General features: G+C 43.6%; 1 protein-coding gene across 1 annotated transcript in view; it reads right to left on the bottom strand.

The window, feature by feature from the left end:
- The window catches only part of gabrb1 (gamma-aminobutyric acid type A receptor subunit beta1), a 45766-nt gene that overhangs the window by 21869 nt on the left and 7839 nt on the right, over window positions 1-16058 (bottom strand). Inside the window, exon 4 of the mRNA XM_040200536.2 lies at window positions 4556-4776. Coding sequence (XP_040056470.1) covers window positions 4556-4776 — 221 coding nt within the window. The remainder of the gene's footprint in view (window positions 1-4555; window positions 4777-16058) is intronic.

The following is a 16058-nucleotide window of genomic DNA, read 5'->3' on the forward strand; positions in this document are numbered from 1 at the left end:
TAACATCATATCTTGGAGTACCAAGATTGTACCAACTTGTTGACAGTGCTACGGGCTCTTTAAAAATGACGCTGGCATTCCAACAACTTAGAAGATTTTAGTTTAGTTTGGCAAGACAGTCCTAAATCATATAAGAAGGCTCTACGTAATGCAAGAGCAGCTTATTACTTATTATAGCTTATTATATCATTCTTACAGCCATGAATTCCTATACTGAACTTCGCTAATGGTAAGTCTTATTATTGGAGGGAAAATTGTCTCTTGCCTTCAACTATTACCAATCTATCCTCAAATGTAAGTACCTTGGAAACCGCTGTAAACCTTGACATATATATTTAGATGGCTCCCATCAACTTTGAGCAGTTGACTTATTGGACCTACGTATCTTACACCTCGACACCAACACACCAGACTAGGCTGCTTAAAAAGGTTTTACTTTTAGTTTATGTCACAGTGGGACAATATTTTAAACCACGTTTTTTTAATATATTTGAATTGATTTCTCCATTTGGCTAAAATCTGTAGTTGTATATTTTACATTTTGGTTTTATTGGTTTTATTTTATTTGGTTTGCACAGTTTTTGTGGTTTTATATATAAAACTATTATAATATTTTATATATATTTGTGGATGTAATGATAAAGCAGCTAATTGCACCATCACATTTTGGTTATCATTTTTACATGGCTGCATCATGTATGTGTCACTTTACTTAAAATCACGTTAGAGAGGCGATACCTCGCACAAACAGGCAAAGTGTTGCCACCTCCTACACCATTAGCAAACCCTGTGTGTCATCATGATCCTGACATCACAAGCCAAAGCCGTTGATGCTCAAATGTAGAAGATTATCAGACCAGACCCGACACCCCTTGGACAAACGTATTGGAAAAAATGTGACATTGTGATTATTTGGACCAAAAACCAAAGTGATGAAAGAAATGGGTTAGTGGCTAACTTGTGGTCAGTACGAATATTGACGTGTGTGAAGTCTAGATGTATGCAGCACCTTATATAAATGTGCAGGTTTCCCTTAAACAAAAAGTCTTTAAGCTGGAGACTGTTAAGTCAGCATTTCTCCCCCTCTGAAACACAGGATGTCTTTGAACTCAGAGGACTGAATTATTGACAGTGCCAGGCCCAGCTCTTCCTCAGTTAACTCCATACAGCTCACTTCCTCGTAACTGTGCTGCGCTGCAGAGGGCACGGGCCAGTGTACACTGCACCAAGAGAGGCTTCGTAAATTATTTACCCGCTGCGTCTCCCTAAAAGACACTCTAGAGACACAGAGCAATACCAATGCAACATATCTGGGCAGTGTCCATGCATGATAATTAGCTGCATCTAACCAAAATTTGAAGCATCATGTGCTTATTATTTGCCATGGCAACGGCGGAGCATATGTATGCTGGTATCTCGCTGGAATTCTGAAACATGTTTCTGTTTTAAGTTCCTGTTTTGTCGCATATGACATTCATCAACATCTGAAAAGGAATAAAGGGATTTGGATTAGGTGAAGCGGACGGAAAGACACCTGACAGACAGACAGCGGGACAATGAAGTGGACTTTTTTGTTAGTACTCAAACACAGTCAAAGCGACAATGTTTTTAATGTGAAAATGTCGGCCTAAGCATCAGCCCAGATAAACAGGGCCCGAGCAACTGATAACGTCTGGCCAAGACGGAAACTATAGCGTTTCTTGTTCTTCTCGCAAATGTATTTGGCGGCTTTGTCACATTCAAAAACCTACCAAAGTTGTCATTTATTTCACGACAGGTGAAAAAAAAATATTACGCATATCTTGTATTTTGGTATGAAAAAAATGCTTTGTAGCACCTCCTAGAGTGGATTTAAACCATGCCTCAATATGTTTATTCTACAATGAACAATGCCCTTTACACCTCTGCGGTTAACCTTGAAAGAAATTGTTGTAACTCCAAGGCGCATTATCTAATTTGACTTCAAATATGGTGCGGAAAGCCTATAATGCTGTTGATGCTAAAAACTCACGGGACTTTGCAGGATGTAAATACCAATTTGATATGGTTTCCTGGCTTAGCAGTCAGAAATGACTTGAATAGCGCCCCCCTCAGATCTACAAGTGCAGCCCCAGGTCTACGTTGAGCATAAATGCATGACATTTGTTAGGTACTTAACTTAAAATTGGGACCATGCTCTAAAACTCAATGGAATGTTGGCCATTCAGATTCATGTGAGAACTCTCCAAGGATTTAAGCTGATTTCTTGGAGATACGCACTAACAAAATCTTCCTAGGGTTTGCCATGCTTAATAAAATGGCCTGCTGGTATAAATGAGCTCATTCAAACTCAGTCATGATGCCACCTAAAGGCAAAAGGATATCAGCTTTATGGAACGGATATCCTCCAATTATGATAAAAATGACATAAAGTGGTCTTCACTTGATATTGATTAACATTATGCATGTTTACCTTCTAGTATTTGGTCACACAGTAGATACAGGAAGTGGTGGAATATTTCAAATATCAAATCATAATAGTCAGCTCCATGCAGGAAAAAAACATCTAACTGAGGGAGCCGCAGACACTCGCAGTTGCATAAACCGGAGTCCAGCCACTACCTCCGACTTGCAGGAGAATGCGAGGGCCTGCTTGCTACTGACTGCAGCTTTAATTCTTCTTTTTTTTGTTACCATAGTTATTATTGTTATTATTGTAAGTTAATCTTAGCAAAAAACGAGGTGCTTGAGATACTACCAAGGTCGAAAACCTTTGCATGCTTGGCCGTTTTTGCAAAAACTGCAGTGTAATTTGGTTGTTGAGATGCGGTACAATATGATTGTCAGAATACGTTAAAGGGCGGCGACACGGCGGCTCTGCAAATTTAGATCAATGAACGAATCAACTGATAAAACTTACATATGGTCACATTTTTTCCAAATGTCACGTTTGATGAGACTACGAGCATTGAAACATCTACAAGCAAATATTTAATCACTGTAGTAGCGCACAACTACTAAGTACACAACCAAACTTTTACCATATATTTAAAGCCCAAGTTGTATGATTTCCCGCTGCATGTTTGGCTTAGATCCAAGTTGTCCAAAGTCCTGTGGACCAATTGCAGCCCGCAGTCCAATTTCATACGACACGCAGCTTTGGCCTTATTAATTCATTATTTAGGTTTTTTGAACGTTCACACTTTCCTGAGTGGCTTATATTTGGCTACGTGTGAAGATGATCTATTTTTTGCATGTAATTGTTATGGTTAAAAAATGTCAGAAGGGCTATTCACCACACGGGAATCTTCACTTCAAATCTGACCCTCTTTGAAACATTTTTGGACACCCGTCTGCAACTAACAATTATTTTAATAATCCATTAATCTGTCAATTCTTCTTTAGAATAATTGATGAATTGGATAAAAAAAACAAAAAAAAGCAAAGCATTAATTTCCAACCCTTTATTAAAAAACAGAATTTACAGTGCACATTCACAGTGAAAAAAAATCAACAAAAAGTGCACAAGCAGGTTGTAATATATATATATATATATATATATATATATATATATATATATATATATATATATATATATATATATATATATATTTAAATAAAGTGCACAAAAACATGTATATTGTGCTTTTTTGTATTTTTGGGACCTGAGCTGTCAAAACAGTAAATGTTAAATAAATTAAGAAAAATACAAATCAGAAAACTTGTTTGAACGTCCTCTTCACCAGTGGTCCCAAACCACCGGTACCGGCCCACAAAGAAAGAAAAAACTCTTTTTCCCATTTGACTTTTTATTTATTTATTTTTTTTAAATGGATTTTCTCCCAATTACATGCGCTGGTACGCATCATCTAACCGTTTTGTTATATTCCGCCCAAACATTAGAGGCTGAAGAAAAAGAAGAGTTTTAAGAAATGACCTGACCACTCACACACACTATCTACCGTCTAGACTCTGTTGGTCACAGAACAGCATGGCACCGTCAACCAGAGTCTGGCCAGTATCCTCAACGTGCGTGTGTGTGGGTGTGTGCGAGGGCCTGACCAATGCTGATTGCAGCTTTCCTTCTCTCTGTTCTCTTTGGCAAACCAGTGGGAGACTTTCAATGTGAAACGGGTATATGAAATGCAATCCGTCCTTCACAGAGTTAGTGATGCTATTTTAGTGGTGCTTTATTAAACCTGTTGCCAAACAACAAGATGTGGATACATTTGGAATAATACAAGGAGGAACGCACATAGATGAAAATTGGTAAACAACACCGGGTTAAACAGGGCAGGGAAAAAACTAAAGGCAAATAAAGATTACGGGTATACCCAAAAATCAAGCAGTGGAGCAAAGCAAAAACAAGTTTGACGCGCTGAACCCCACTCTGGGTTGTGAGGGCACCTGGATTCTCCTTGCATCTAAAGTTCAAATAATATGAACTAAAAGCAAAAGCATGGACGTCACTACCTGCACTGTTGCCTGTAAACAGCTGCTTATCTCTCTCATCTCCAAAATAACACATGCAAAGGATGTAGAAAACAGCAGCGGGAAGAGGAGACACAGCTCTCACCTGAGACCATAGAGCACCGTTCCATCAGGGTGCAGTCTAATCATCCGGTTCTTCACGGTGACACCGTGTACAAAGGACTTCTTGTCATTAATGAAGTAGGTGTCAGGGACCCAGAGCTGGTCCGCTACCCGGTTATCCAGAGTGAGGTTGAGAGGAATGCCTGTGTAGGATAGACGCTTGTCTCTCCAGGACTGCTGGAAGTACATTGTGATTGTGTAGTCCTGTGGGGAAACAACAAATAAAAGGGCATGTTAGCACATCAACGTTCCCGTATTGTTTGCTTGTTCTATGGCTGATTCACGGAGGTGCTCTTCGGTGCGTGTTTGTGACGCCTCAGTGGATGGGCGGAACAAGTCCGGACTTTCACCCAGAACATGTGGTGTACGCGTGTGTATGATTGTGTGCAAAAGTAAACAGGGATATCTTGTAACATCAGGGGTCCGTTTCAAGTAGGAGGTTTAACAAACTCTGAGTTGATTTACCCTGAGATGGAAACTCTGAGGTTTGGGTTTCAGAACAGCTGTTTAGAGTTGGTTGACTCAAGAGTTGAGCGCGTGCATCACCACAGTGTGAAGGCAGCATGAATGGAGCCGTGATACTACGATTCACCATGGCAACCAGCACAAGCAATCGGTCGGCGTGCTTCACCCCTATTGAGCTGGATGTGTTAATGCTAGCGTACGGCGAGTATGAACCCGTAATTAGAAAGAAAAGCAACACGGCTACTGCAGCAAGAGACGGAGAAACGACATGGGAGAGAATTGCTGTAAGTTCCAGTATAGTGTTGTCAGTTAATATTTCATGTACACACTAATCATAATCCATACGTTTTACTAACTCCCAGTGGGAAAATTACACTGTGTTTGTTAAAATGCACACACACAGGCTTGAAATACACACCTATGCTCATCACAAGAATAATATCGCCGGTAAAAACTGGTACAATGGCATTAGACCTATAATGTGTTTTATTCAGGTGCATCCTGTGGAACTCCTCTTTAATGGCTTCACTGGTTTGTGTCCAGGGAACAAAAACGTTTAAAAGACGCTTCAGAGCAGAAACGTTAAATGATGACGCTTAATGCTTCGTTCAACAATAAGGGTTCATACACATTTTGACCAATGGATTTCCAAGACTTTTCCATGACTTTAAACTAAATTTCCATAACCAAAAATGTTGTGTATACATGAAAAAGTGAGAAAATGTAGTATTTAAAACTAACAATGAGAATTTCAAAGCAAACACAATGTTTCCCCTACCATTAAATTAGGCCCCAAGGAAGTCTGTTTTTTTATGTTTACAATGATCTACTGTTCTAAAACATGCTGGTGGATAAACATCTTTTCTTCTTCTTTTTTCACTTCAAATTCTGGACAATATATGAACTGTTACCAGTTTACAGTATTTGTACAGAGTCTCTGTAAGAGCCGGAAGTGTATGTATTACTTCATTGGAATTTTGGGAATATGAATTATTTAATCTATGGTCATTGTGCAGGAACTCAAGATATGTAACATATATTGAAAGCATTTACGTTGGATTGACGCTCCTTGTGTGTCTCCATGTATTGACGTCGTGATTGCAGTAGGTGCACCACAGGAGAGCTGCATGAGGCACGAGAGCACACCGTTTATCTGCCGTGTGACAGAACGTAGTAATTGTATATTAAGTTGACGCTTTGCTGCGTAAAATAAAGACCAAATGGAAAGAATCAAACGATCTCCTGTCATTCGCGTGAGAAAATGAAGTTGCGTGTCTGCAGCTCAGCCCAATGACGACCAACACCGGGGGAACGCTGCTCCGCCCTTGGTTTTACGACTTGGATTTGCCGCCAGTAGGCGAGCAGCGCGCGTCGGAAACTGTCGGTGCCGCGTACGGAGCCGGTAGGACACAAGTGAACACAGTCGCTGTTTTTCTCGGTAAAGCATCATCTTTTCCACATTTCTCACCTGCCTTTAATGAGCCCTTTTTACATGTAAGAGTTTAAGGACGAAGGGAGTAGGAAAGAAATTGGCGTCCAATTGCTGATAGACGCTCAAAAGGCGAGTGCAGTATCAACATTAGCTTTATGGCGTAAAATGATTTTATGGATTCATAACTCACCAATGCATCACGTACATAGTAACAACAAAAAGGATGTGTGCTGTTCTTCAAAGGGTTTTTAAGGTCACCACAGTAGTAGTTAAAAAGCACTGTCCCAAAAGAACATTAACAGCCTCCCTTATGCAAATGATGTAAGCTGCTAAAAGCCGCGCAGGCCTTCTGATGTACTGCTCATCCAAACACTTCAGTTCAAGCATTTAACCTTGGGGACAGCAGGCAGGAGGACGTTGCATCACTCCTCTTCTACCACGCTAACCTGAGGTGCAAAGCGCCGGTTAAGATTCCACTCGCAACTCTCTGGCTTTCCAGCAGACGTTGCATTTTGCAAATGCTTATGCGTGCATTTTCCAACAAGCTGAAGGAAAACTTTCTGAAAAGCGCTTAAATTTAAGGATTTCATTTTCTTTTTATAGTGACTGCCCGGTCTACATGTGCTTGACTTTTTGGCTGGATTAAAGACCACATGATTTCAATATTGCAATATTCCAGGTTCTGCCCCAAAACAGTTAATTTGTCTGTTTTCCATTTATGTAACTCTGACTCATCAGTCTAATCAGTGTCATTGACAATTTATTCACATAAAATCAAAGGTGGCTTAGCTTATTTATTTTGTGATCTTAGTAAATACCCCAGTATTTGTCGTTAAAAATAGTACAGATCTCGTCAATTTACCTGGGTATCTTTATATAATGCAAATGACTTTCTTTCACTAAAGTACTACCAGGCCTTAAATATCTGTTCACAGCAACAGAAGAAAAGATTCAAGCACTGAGTGATAAAACGGACACATTATTATTTTAGAAAATAATATATTGAAGATGACATCACTGCTCCTGAGGCGGCAGGGAGAAACTGCTGCCTCATGGAGTTGGGAGGTGGAGCTCCAACACTGCTGCAGCGAGGTGCTGCACTGAGCTGCACTGAGCTGCAGGCGGACCCGAGAACAAGGCCAGCAAATGCCCTTGGTTTGTCGCTTTTGCCCTCTCCAATACTGCGTGCAGATGTATAAAAGGTGATCTCTCATGTGCTGCCTTTCTCCGGTGCTTTTTCTTTCTCTGCATATATATCTACGTTCCATCTGCTCTGCAGCCGACATCAGAAATAGCTGTAGAACATGGGCTCCTATGGCAAGCAAACCACTGCAGTATGCTACTGTCTGACCTACTTCTTCCCTTCCCTGAAAGACATCACAAGAAAGGGGGGGCGGTTAGCCGCTGGGGGTGCAGCCCTTCTGCATCTTACTGCTCAACTTGATCTGAGAAAAATATAAACTGAAGACAGTAATCTCGTCCACAGATTTCCATTGCTTGAATTTTCATGATTTGGTCCAAAACGTTTGCATGTGGGCCAGCGAAGGATGAAATGACTACTACGTGAATAACGCACCCACTCTGCAGTTACCCTCAACTCCACAGAGTTTCAGTCCCTGTTAGCTTTTGGTTTTAGGGAAAATAGTTGGTACTCTGCTTTTGCTTTGTACTGAAAAGCTTTGCAGATATGTAAAAGTAGATCCATGAAATAAAGACCCTGGAATCCGTAGTGGAGTGTAGGGCTTTTAGTACGAATTGTCCTTATTTTGTAAAACTGTGAAAACATAACATGAAATACGGCATTACAAACAGCTCATATACACATTCATGGACATACAAAAAAGATTAAGCATATAGCCACCCTGCAAGAACAAACACGTCGAATTATGATGATTCATCCTTCACCAGCTAGCACCGAAGCTAAATCTAATATTGACTATAATGGAGAAATCTGTTACTTCAACGTCGATGATCGACTAAGTAAACTAAATCAGAAAATACAAGGAGAATATATTGTAACAAATACATTTACATGCTGCACCCAGAGTTAAATGACAGTGGATGTGAAGTAGCTGCAGCACGTCCTCTCAGTACGGCCAGAAACAATACGGCAAGTGAGGAGGGGTAAATGTAACAACGACAATGCAATAACGTTCTACACCACCAGGGTGTCTCTGATGCGACACATAAGAAATGTAGGGGCAAAACACTTCCCGCTTGATATGTTAAAAAACCACGTGTTACCTCACTGAGGAGCAGTGCAACTTCTGAAACAGGTCTTGCAAAAGAACATATTAATGGGCGACAAACCATCAACTACACAGGCTTTACGGGACTCGGCAGCCTGGAAACAAACTCAATAATTCCTTTCAGAACAAAACAGTGACTTAAAGCAAACGAGGTTATGAAAGACATGTATCTGCACAAAGCCTCTCGCTCTGAGTAGCACAGCGGTCGATGTGGTCCTCGGAGTTTAGTTTTGTGAGGATTCCTGTCTAACCCTGGTGTTTTTCTCTCTGTTCCCCCAATATTCTCTCCTCATGTTGATGTCATTCCCTGTTTGTTGTTGTTTTGCCATGTGCTTGTGGTTTTGTTTCTGTGTCTGTTTCCCAGTAGTGTCCTCAGAGTCCCGCCCAGTGCCACGCCTTCCTCCATTGACGCAGCTGTGTCCCATCTTTCCGCTATCTCAGCTGACATAAATACACCGGCTTTATCCTCCCGGCTGTCCGTTAAACCTCCCCGGTTACGTTGGTTCAGGCCTGTGTGATTCTGCCATTAACCTCTTGCCTTCTGGCGTGGAACCTCAGGTATTCTCCTGGTCCGCCTCCACAGAGATCAGCTGTGCACCTACCAAGTCCTGCGTCGAGCCTCAGGTGTCACACAGCTGAGCTTCCCTGCCTGCCTGCCGCCTGGTCGCACAAGCGGCAAAATCACCCTTCCGGGTGGTTACAGATTGGAGCGCCCCTGTCATCACGTGACTGCTCCTGCTGTTTTTTTTCAGCCACTGCGAATCGACTTTTGTTTCCTGTTGCTTCTTTTTTCCTGCCAGAGAAAATAAACCCACCTGTTGGATTAAGAGAAACCCTAGTAGTCCTGCGTTTGCATTTTGGTCCCTGTGCACGCCATAACGGAAGAATGGCGGGGTGTTAATTTGAAAGAATGGCCCGAGCGCCCCCCCCCTCCCCCGTAACGTCTTTTCACGCCTCCTTGCGTGCGTCGACACATTTTTCTAGACTAGCGTCAAAAGCGACGCAGCCTCCTGCAGCGCCAGGCTGCGATTGGTCTGCTGACTACGTCCTTTACGGAGTCTCACATTTCCACTTTCATAGCCCGATGCCGCCATTATTAAAATGTTTACCAGAGAACGGATCAGACTGAAGAGCTTTTGTCTAAAGAAATGTGTAAATATGAGCGCTTATACAAGCCGTCATTGGCGGACTATGAGGACGCCGGACGGCCTCTGATTCGTGGAGGCAGATCTCCACAAACGAGGGGAACAAAGTCGTGGAGGAAAATACGGGACAAATGTGTCCTTGATGAAAAGCAGCAGTGTGGATGCACGGGGCAATAAAGTCTATGATACATAAATAAACCAACCAGCGACTTCCACACACAAAGACGTGGCTCTCTAGGTCTAAGCCTTTTTGAGACTCAGAAGCATGCGCCAGCCCTAAAGATGGCAACCCTAGCTTTACCCAGCATGCAGTTGGACGAGGTAACTTATATAAATCTACAATTATTAGTGTTACAAATCGGTTATGTGTCACCAGCTGATGTGTTGTGGTGTTTGACCCTGTTAAAGAGTGTTTGTTGTGGCTTATTCATTGTTGTTATAAAGTTATTACCATGACACATCTCAACACACGTAAGACAAGTAGCTCTGACCACTGGCCGCTCCGCGATTACGTGTTAAAATGACTTTTGTCGCCTGCTTAAGAGTAACGTCAACAGTTATGGCGGAACACCAGTATGAACGGTACCAGAAAGTTTCTTTACTTCAGTATCCTACGACTCACTCAGCATAACATGGGCAGCACGCTGCGCTCTCTCTATAGGCAGACACACATAACCGCGCTTGGTTTGTTCTTGGTGGACAATAATTGAGTGTCAATCAAGTAATCTGTATTTTTCACACTGAATAAACTAAAAGCATAATATAGAAAAGAATAAGCTAGATGAATACACACAACTGTTGATGGTCGGTGTCCTGTTAGTAACAATGAACAACAAAACAAAAATAACTTATAAAGAGAATAAGATAAATATATACATTCATTTTAATTATATACTGTCATATGAATAATATAAACAAACTTTAAAAAAATCATTACGCTGCATGACAATTATAGAACTGCCTGCTGCTTGAACTTAAATGCTGCTTGGAATCAAAAATAATGGCATTTCTCTTCTTTCTCAGACATATCAACACCAAGTTCGATACCAACCGTATGTCTCATCGATTGGCGAGCAGCATCATGTCTGTAATGTGGCTCTGGAACAACACGCCGGATTCTATTGTGAGTTTAGCCGGCTTCCAGTTTGTGCAGAAACGAGCGGCGAAAAAAGGAGGGGGAGTCCCTATTTACATGAACAAGAAATGGTGTGACCCTGGACACCCACGAAGACTCCAGAGGTGGACATTGTTGAGGACTACAAAAGCTGGGCGTCCACATAGAAAATGAGATGAGAAGCGAGAACAAGAAGTGTTAAAGAGTCTCTGAGGAAGCATGCTGCACATGTTTGATCAGTAGATCCGCACCAGGGCAAAAGGTGAAGGCAGCTGATGTCAATAGACTGAATCATCTTATCAGGACAGCTGTTTCTGTCCTGCGAATGGAACGGATTACATACGAAGTCATTGCAAAGACGTGAATAGACGCAAGTAAACACTTGCAAAAAGAACTACAGAAACATTTTGTAAACTTATTGCAAAGGATGCAATTATATTGGCATCCGTTTTGTTCTTTGGTGGAAATGAAATCATAGTAAATTATCTACATTCAGGGATGCAAACACATGTATGGCCAAAAAAGCGGGAGGTAATTGAAGCTCCCTGCCCGTGGCAAATATCATATACTTGATACGGACTACGGCCGACAGGGGGGCGGTGGTGTGGACAATACGGTCAACGGGGGGGCGCGGACGCTACAGCCGATGGGGAGGGGGGGGGGTGACGATACGGTCGAGGGGGATGGACGCTACGGCCGCCGGGGAGGGGGGGGGGGGGGTTGACGATACGGTCGAGGGGGATGGACGCTACGGCCGCCGGGGAGGTTGAAGAGGAACCGAAGCGGGTCGGACCGAAGAAATCCGAGAAATTGGATGTGCGGCGGGAGTGCGTGACTATTGCATTGTTGTTGGTCAGCTGTTTGCATCCCTGTATATTTTGGGTTTTTACAGTAATGAACCAGCCATTGTGCAGTGAATAGGCCTCAATGAAATACACGGAGCAGCAACAGAGGACGATGAATCCAGACAAGCTGGTGTTTACTTTACGTTACAATGGTATTTTACTCCATAGTTTATGGAGGAAATAAATGGCTGAGTTGACAACGGCTTCAATGAAGAAAAGCTGCTTCATCTCTCCGGCATTACAAAAATGATATTGTTAAGCAACACCTCGTGTCCATGCGTACTTCCAGCAGAACCCGAGGGGGTAGCTCCATCCCTGCTACATTGACGCCTGACGAGGGACATGGACGGACAGCACGGTGAGGGACCAGCGCAGGCAGTAATCAGGAATCAGGAAACATTTATTGCCATATGTAGTCTACAGTCTGTAGTCTACAGACCTGGTGGCTCTGTAGGCGAACTGCAGGGGGTCCAGGAGGGGGTTGGTGAGGGACTTCAGGTGGGTCAGGACTAGCCGTTCAAAAGACTTGACTACAGTGGTCAGGGCGACGGGCCTGTAGTCATTGAGTCCTGTGATCCTGGGCTTCTTGGGAACAGGGATGATGGTGGAGGCTTTGAAGCAGGCTGTACGTGGCATGTCTCCAGGGAGGTGTTGAAGATGTCAGTGAACACCGGAGACAGCTGGTCAGCACAATGCTTCAGGGAGTCCAGGCTGGCTGCTTTACGGGGGTTTTGTCTTTTAAAGAGCCGGGGAAGGTGATACAGAGGCGTGAGCCCCTGATGGGCTGGGGGAGAGGGTAGTCGGGGAAGGTTGGTGTTCCTGTGGGGGATGGAGTCAGGACATAGTCTATCGAATCTGCAGTAGAACTCATTCAGCTCGTCTGCCAGGCGGAGGTCATTCATTGAGTGGGGTTTTTTGGCTTGTACTTTGTGAGGTGTTCGAGGCCTCTCCAAACCGAAGCAGAGTCACTTGCTGAGAACGGTTTTTGGAGTTTCTCAATCGCGCTGGTGCAGATGCTGGGAGAGATTGCGGCGCGAGCAGGCGGAGGCGAACTGGCACTTCTTGGGGGCGCTGCAGGTGCAGGCGGACCGGCAGACCGGCGTATTTGAAGAGCTGGCAGCCCGGGTCAGCTGCTGCTCCTCCGGCAGAGGGTGCCTCGGCTTACCCGGGGTAGTGGTCCACAAAATGACGGTCACAGACGACGTCCAGTCGTATCTCGAAATGTTTGAGGCGGTGGCTAGGGTGTGTGGATGGCCGGCGGACGAGTGGGCGGTCCGCCTATCGCCGCACAGATGGTGGCACCACCAGGGGCCAGACACGTCTACATGGACCTGAAGAGGGCCATCATGGACCGGCCGAGGCTGTCCCCTGAAGACGACAGGAGGAACTTGGGGGCCGGGTGTATTCGCCCGGAAGCTGAAAGATGTGGCAAACCGTTGGCTGCAGCCGGGGGGGGCGCGGGTGGAGCAGCTCCGGGAGGGTCTACTGCCCTGGGCGTCAGCGTGGGTCTGCAGCCACCGTCCGGCAACACTGGAGGCCGCCATCACCCTGGCTGAGGACCACCTCGCGGTGTATACCGAGGGGGAAGGGGAGGTTGTTCGACGGCGCCCTGCTGCACAGCGTTTATTTTATTCTGTAAACTGGGTGGCGCTATTCTTGGGTCCAGTGCGCACCTATATATTTGATTGGGCAACAGCAGGTGTTGGACCCGGAGAGCGAAAGGGTCTTGACCGTTGTCGCGGCACAAGAGAGTTGGTTCCATTGGGAACAAAACATTATATGTAAGAAATAAACTAAGATTTACAACACTCAGAACATGTCGATGAATTATGTCTGCAAGCCAAGATGAACGCGGGGGCAATTAAGGCTGGCAGAACAGCGCGTCAAACAGACCAATCCGGAGGGAATCCAGCACCACAGTAGCCCAGGTAAATGGGCTTTAATAAGTGTTTATTTATTAAATAAATTAACACTTATTTTATTTTTAAGTCTTTTTGCACTTTTTGGGCCGGATCATAAACCAGCCATTCTCGACTGGACCTCAACTCCTCAAGTTTTCATTTTCTACCCACATGTGTTGGGTGTGCGGGTGCTTATGTCATGCCCTGGATAACTGTGTATGTGTACGTCATGCAACTTCTGGACTTTCCACAGGTGGGAGGAATGGTGTCTATTAAGCTCACAGTCAGCAAAATATCCCCACAGGGCTGCTGCCTGAGCCCCAAACTCATGCACACCCACGACTGTGTCTCCACCCAGAATGACACCATACTCATCAAATATGCGGATAACACCACCATCTTGGGGCTCATCAAACGGGAGGACGAGTCAGGGTACAGGATCCTGGTCAACAACATTCTTGTCCACGGAGAGGAGAACGACCTCATCATCAACACACACAAGTCCAGAGAAATAATACTGGACTTCTACAGCCTCTTATCATCAAGGGACTGAGGTGAAGAGGGCCGACAGCCACAGATATCTGGGACTGCAGGTTACATCTGACCTGAGCTGGACTCACACCACAGCTACAGTGAAAGAAGCAGCAGAGGCCCTACTTCATCAGGCTGCTTATTATGCACCTCATAACTTACCTCCACCTTTCAAAATGAGAAATATTCCCATACAACTCACCCCTTGCTCCTCTTTTCAGAATCCAGGAACAGCATATGTATTAACATTGGCCCTCTCCTTTGCTGAGAACTTGTTTTTTAAAACTGTGTTTACTAGCGTACATATTACCATCTCATGGATAGTGTTTTCATATTCTATATATATTTTTATTATAGTGTGTCTTTATCTACCAGTTGACTCAGAGAGAGCCCTGCACAAAAATTCCAATGTGTCTGGACTGTTCAAAACTGGCAATAAAAAAAGTTTGATGTCATCTTAGAATCTCTAAATGACCTCCAAGAGACAAAACTATGTGTCCTGGGGTAAAGAACATGATGGTCCACACCCACCGGCGATTACCTGCACTTGGATATGCACAAATAATCCCCCGGTTCATTATGTCATCTTACAGATATATATTTCGACACTGAAAATGGCCATCTTTGAGTAGCCTTGAGGCATAACACCGTGTATGTCATCAATTCTGTCTCCACGCCTGCCAGCATTTAATAAAAGTCCTAATGATTTTACACCGGTGTCGAGTAAGAACTTTTCTAACCGCCTCCTTCTCAACATTTAGCTGATGCCAGTTTCATTCCTTAGAAAAGAAACTGACTGCTCTGTCAATTTCCTGCTCATCGACACGGCTCCCACTCCTACATGGCTAGCATCCACCTGCAACACTAAATGACCGTCACAACGGGGAAAATGACATTACGCAAAGCCTCCTGGCACCTGGCCTTAAGCAAGTCAGTAAGCGGTGGCACAATGAAAGAAAGATTCAATGTCATCCCAACTCAGTCAACCCTAATCTGTCTCAACTCAATCTGTCCTCCATCATTCAATCAGTTCCTGTCGCCACGCTATTTAACACAATCAATGTGTCATATTACGTTGTCGAAGCATTCCATTAGCATATTACAAACTTTATTTTCATGAATTTACAGCGCTGCCAACTTTTCAAAAAAACATGGAGTGAGATTTTATCGGGGGTGACCAACATTTTGTCACACACGTTGGTGGCTCAAATATCAGTGAATTAGAATTAATTTGGGGTTGTACCCCCCATGCCTTGCCATCTGGTGGTTTGTGGGGCATAGAGTCGTTGATAGGGTCGGCCTTCTGGAGATGGAATTAAAGACATAGCTGAAGGTCCACCCCCAAGACATTTGGTTTGAGTAGATGTTATTTCCTGCATTCCAGTGGATTTTTGGGTTGTATGCTAAAGATGTGCCATACTTGAACTTATTCTGATTCATGTCCATCGCATCATGACTTGTAGGGCCTTCTAGACTTGAGCTGAACATTCAACCAGAAAACTATTGTTGTGCCCCAATGACTGTCCATGTACCACAATAAAGCGTAATTAATAGACCGGTGTTTAATGTTTGACCAAGTTGATTAACATTTTGATTACAATGGTATTCAACCATTTCTCAACTGAAACCTAACCTGTATTGTTAATAATCATATCCTTAAAAGCACTTAATGATTTATCTTGAGCGAAAAATGACACAAGATTAGTTCAAAGCCTCCCACCACACGTTCTTCAAACGAAAAAGTGCAACAAATAAAGTGCTTACAGGGCTTAAACAGTAGCCTTTTTAAGCAATACAATGCATC

The sequence above is a fragment of the Gasterosteus aculeatus genome, chromosome 15 (genome assembly GCF_964276395.1).
Source record: "Gasterosteus aculeatus chromosome 15, fGasAcu3.hap1.1, whole genome shotgun sequence".
NCBI classification, from domain to species: domain Eukaryota; kingdom Metazoa; phylum Chordata; class Actinopteri; order Perciformes; family Gasterosteidae; genus Gasterosteus; species Gasterosteus aculeatus.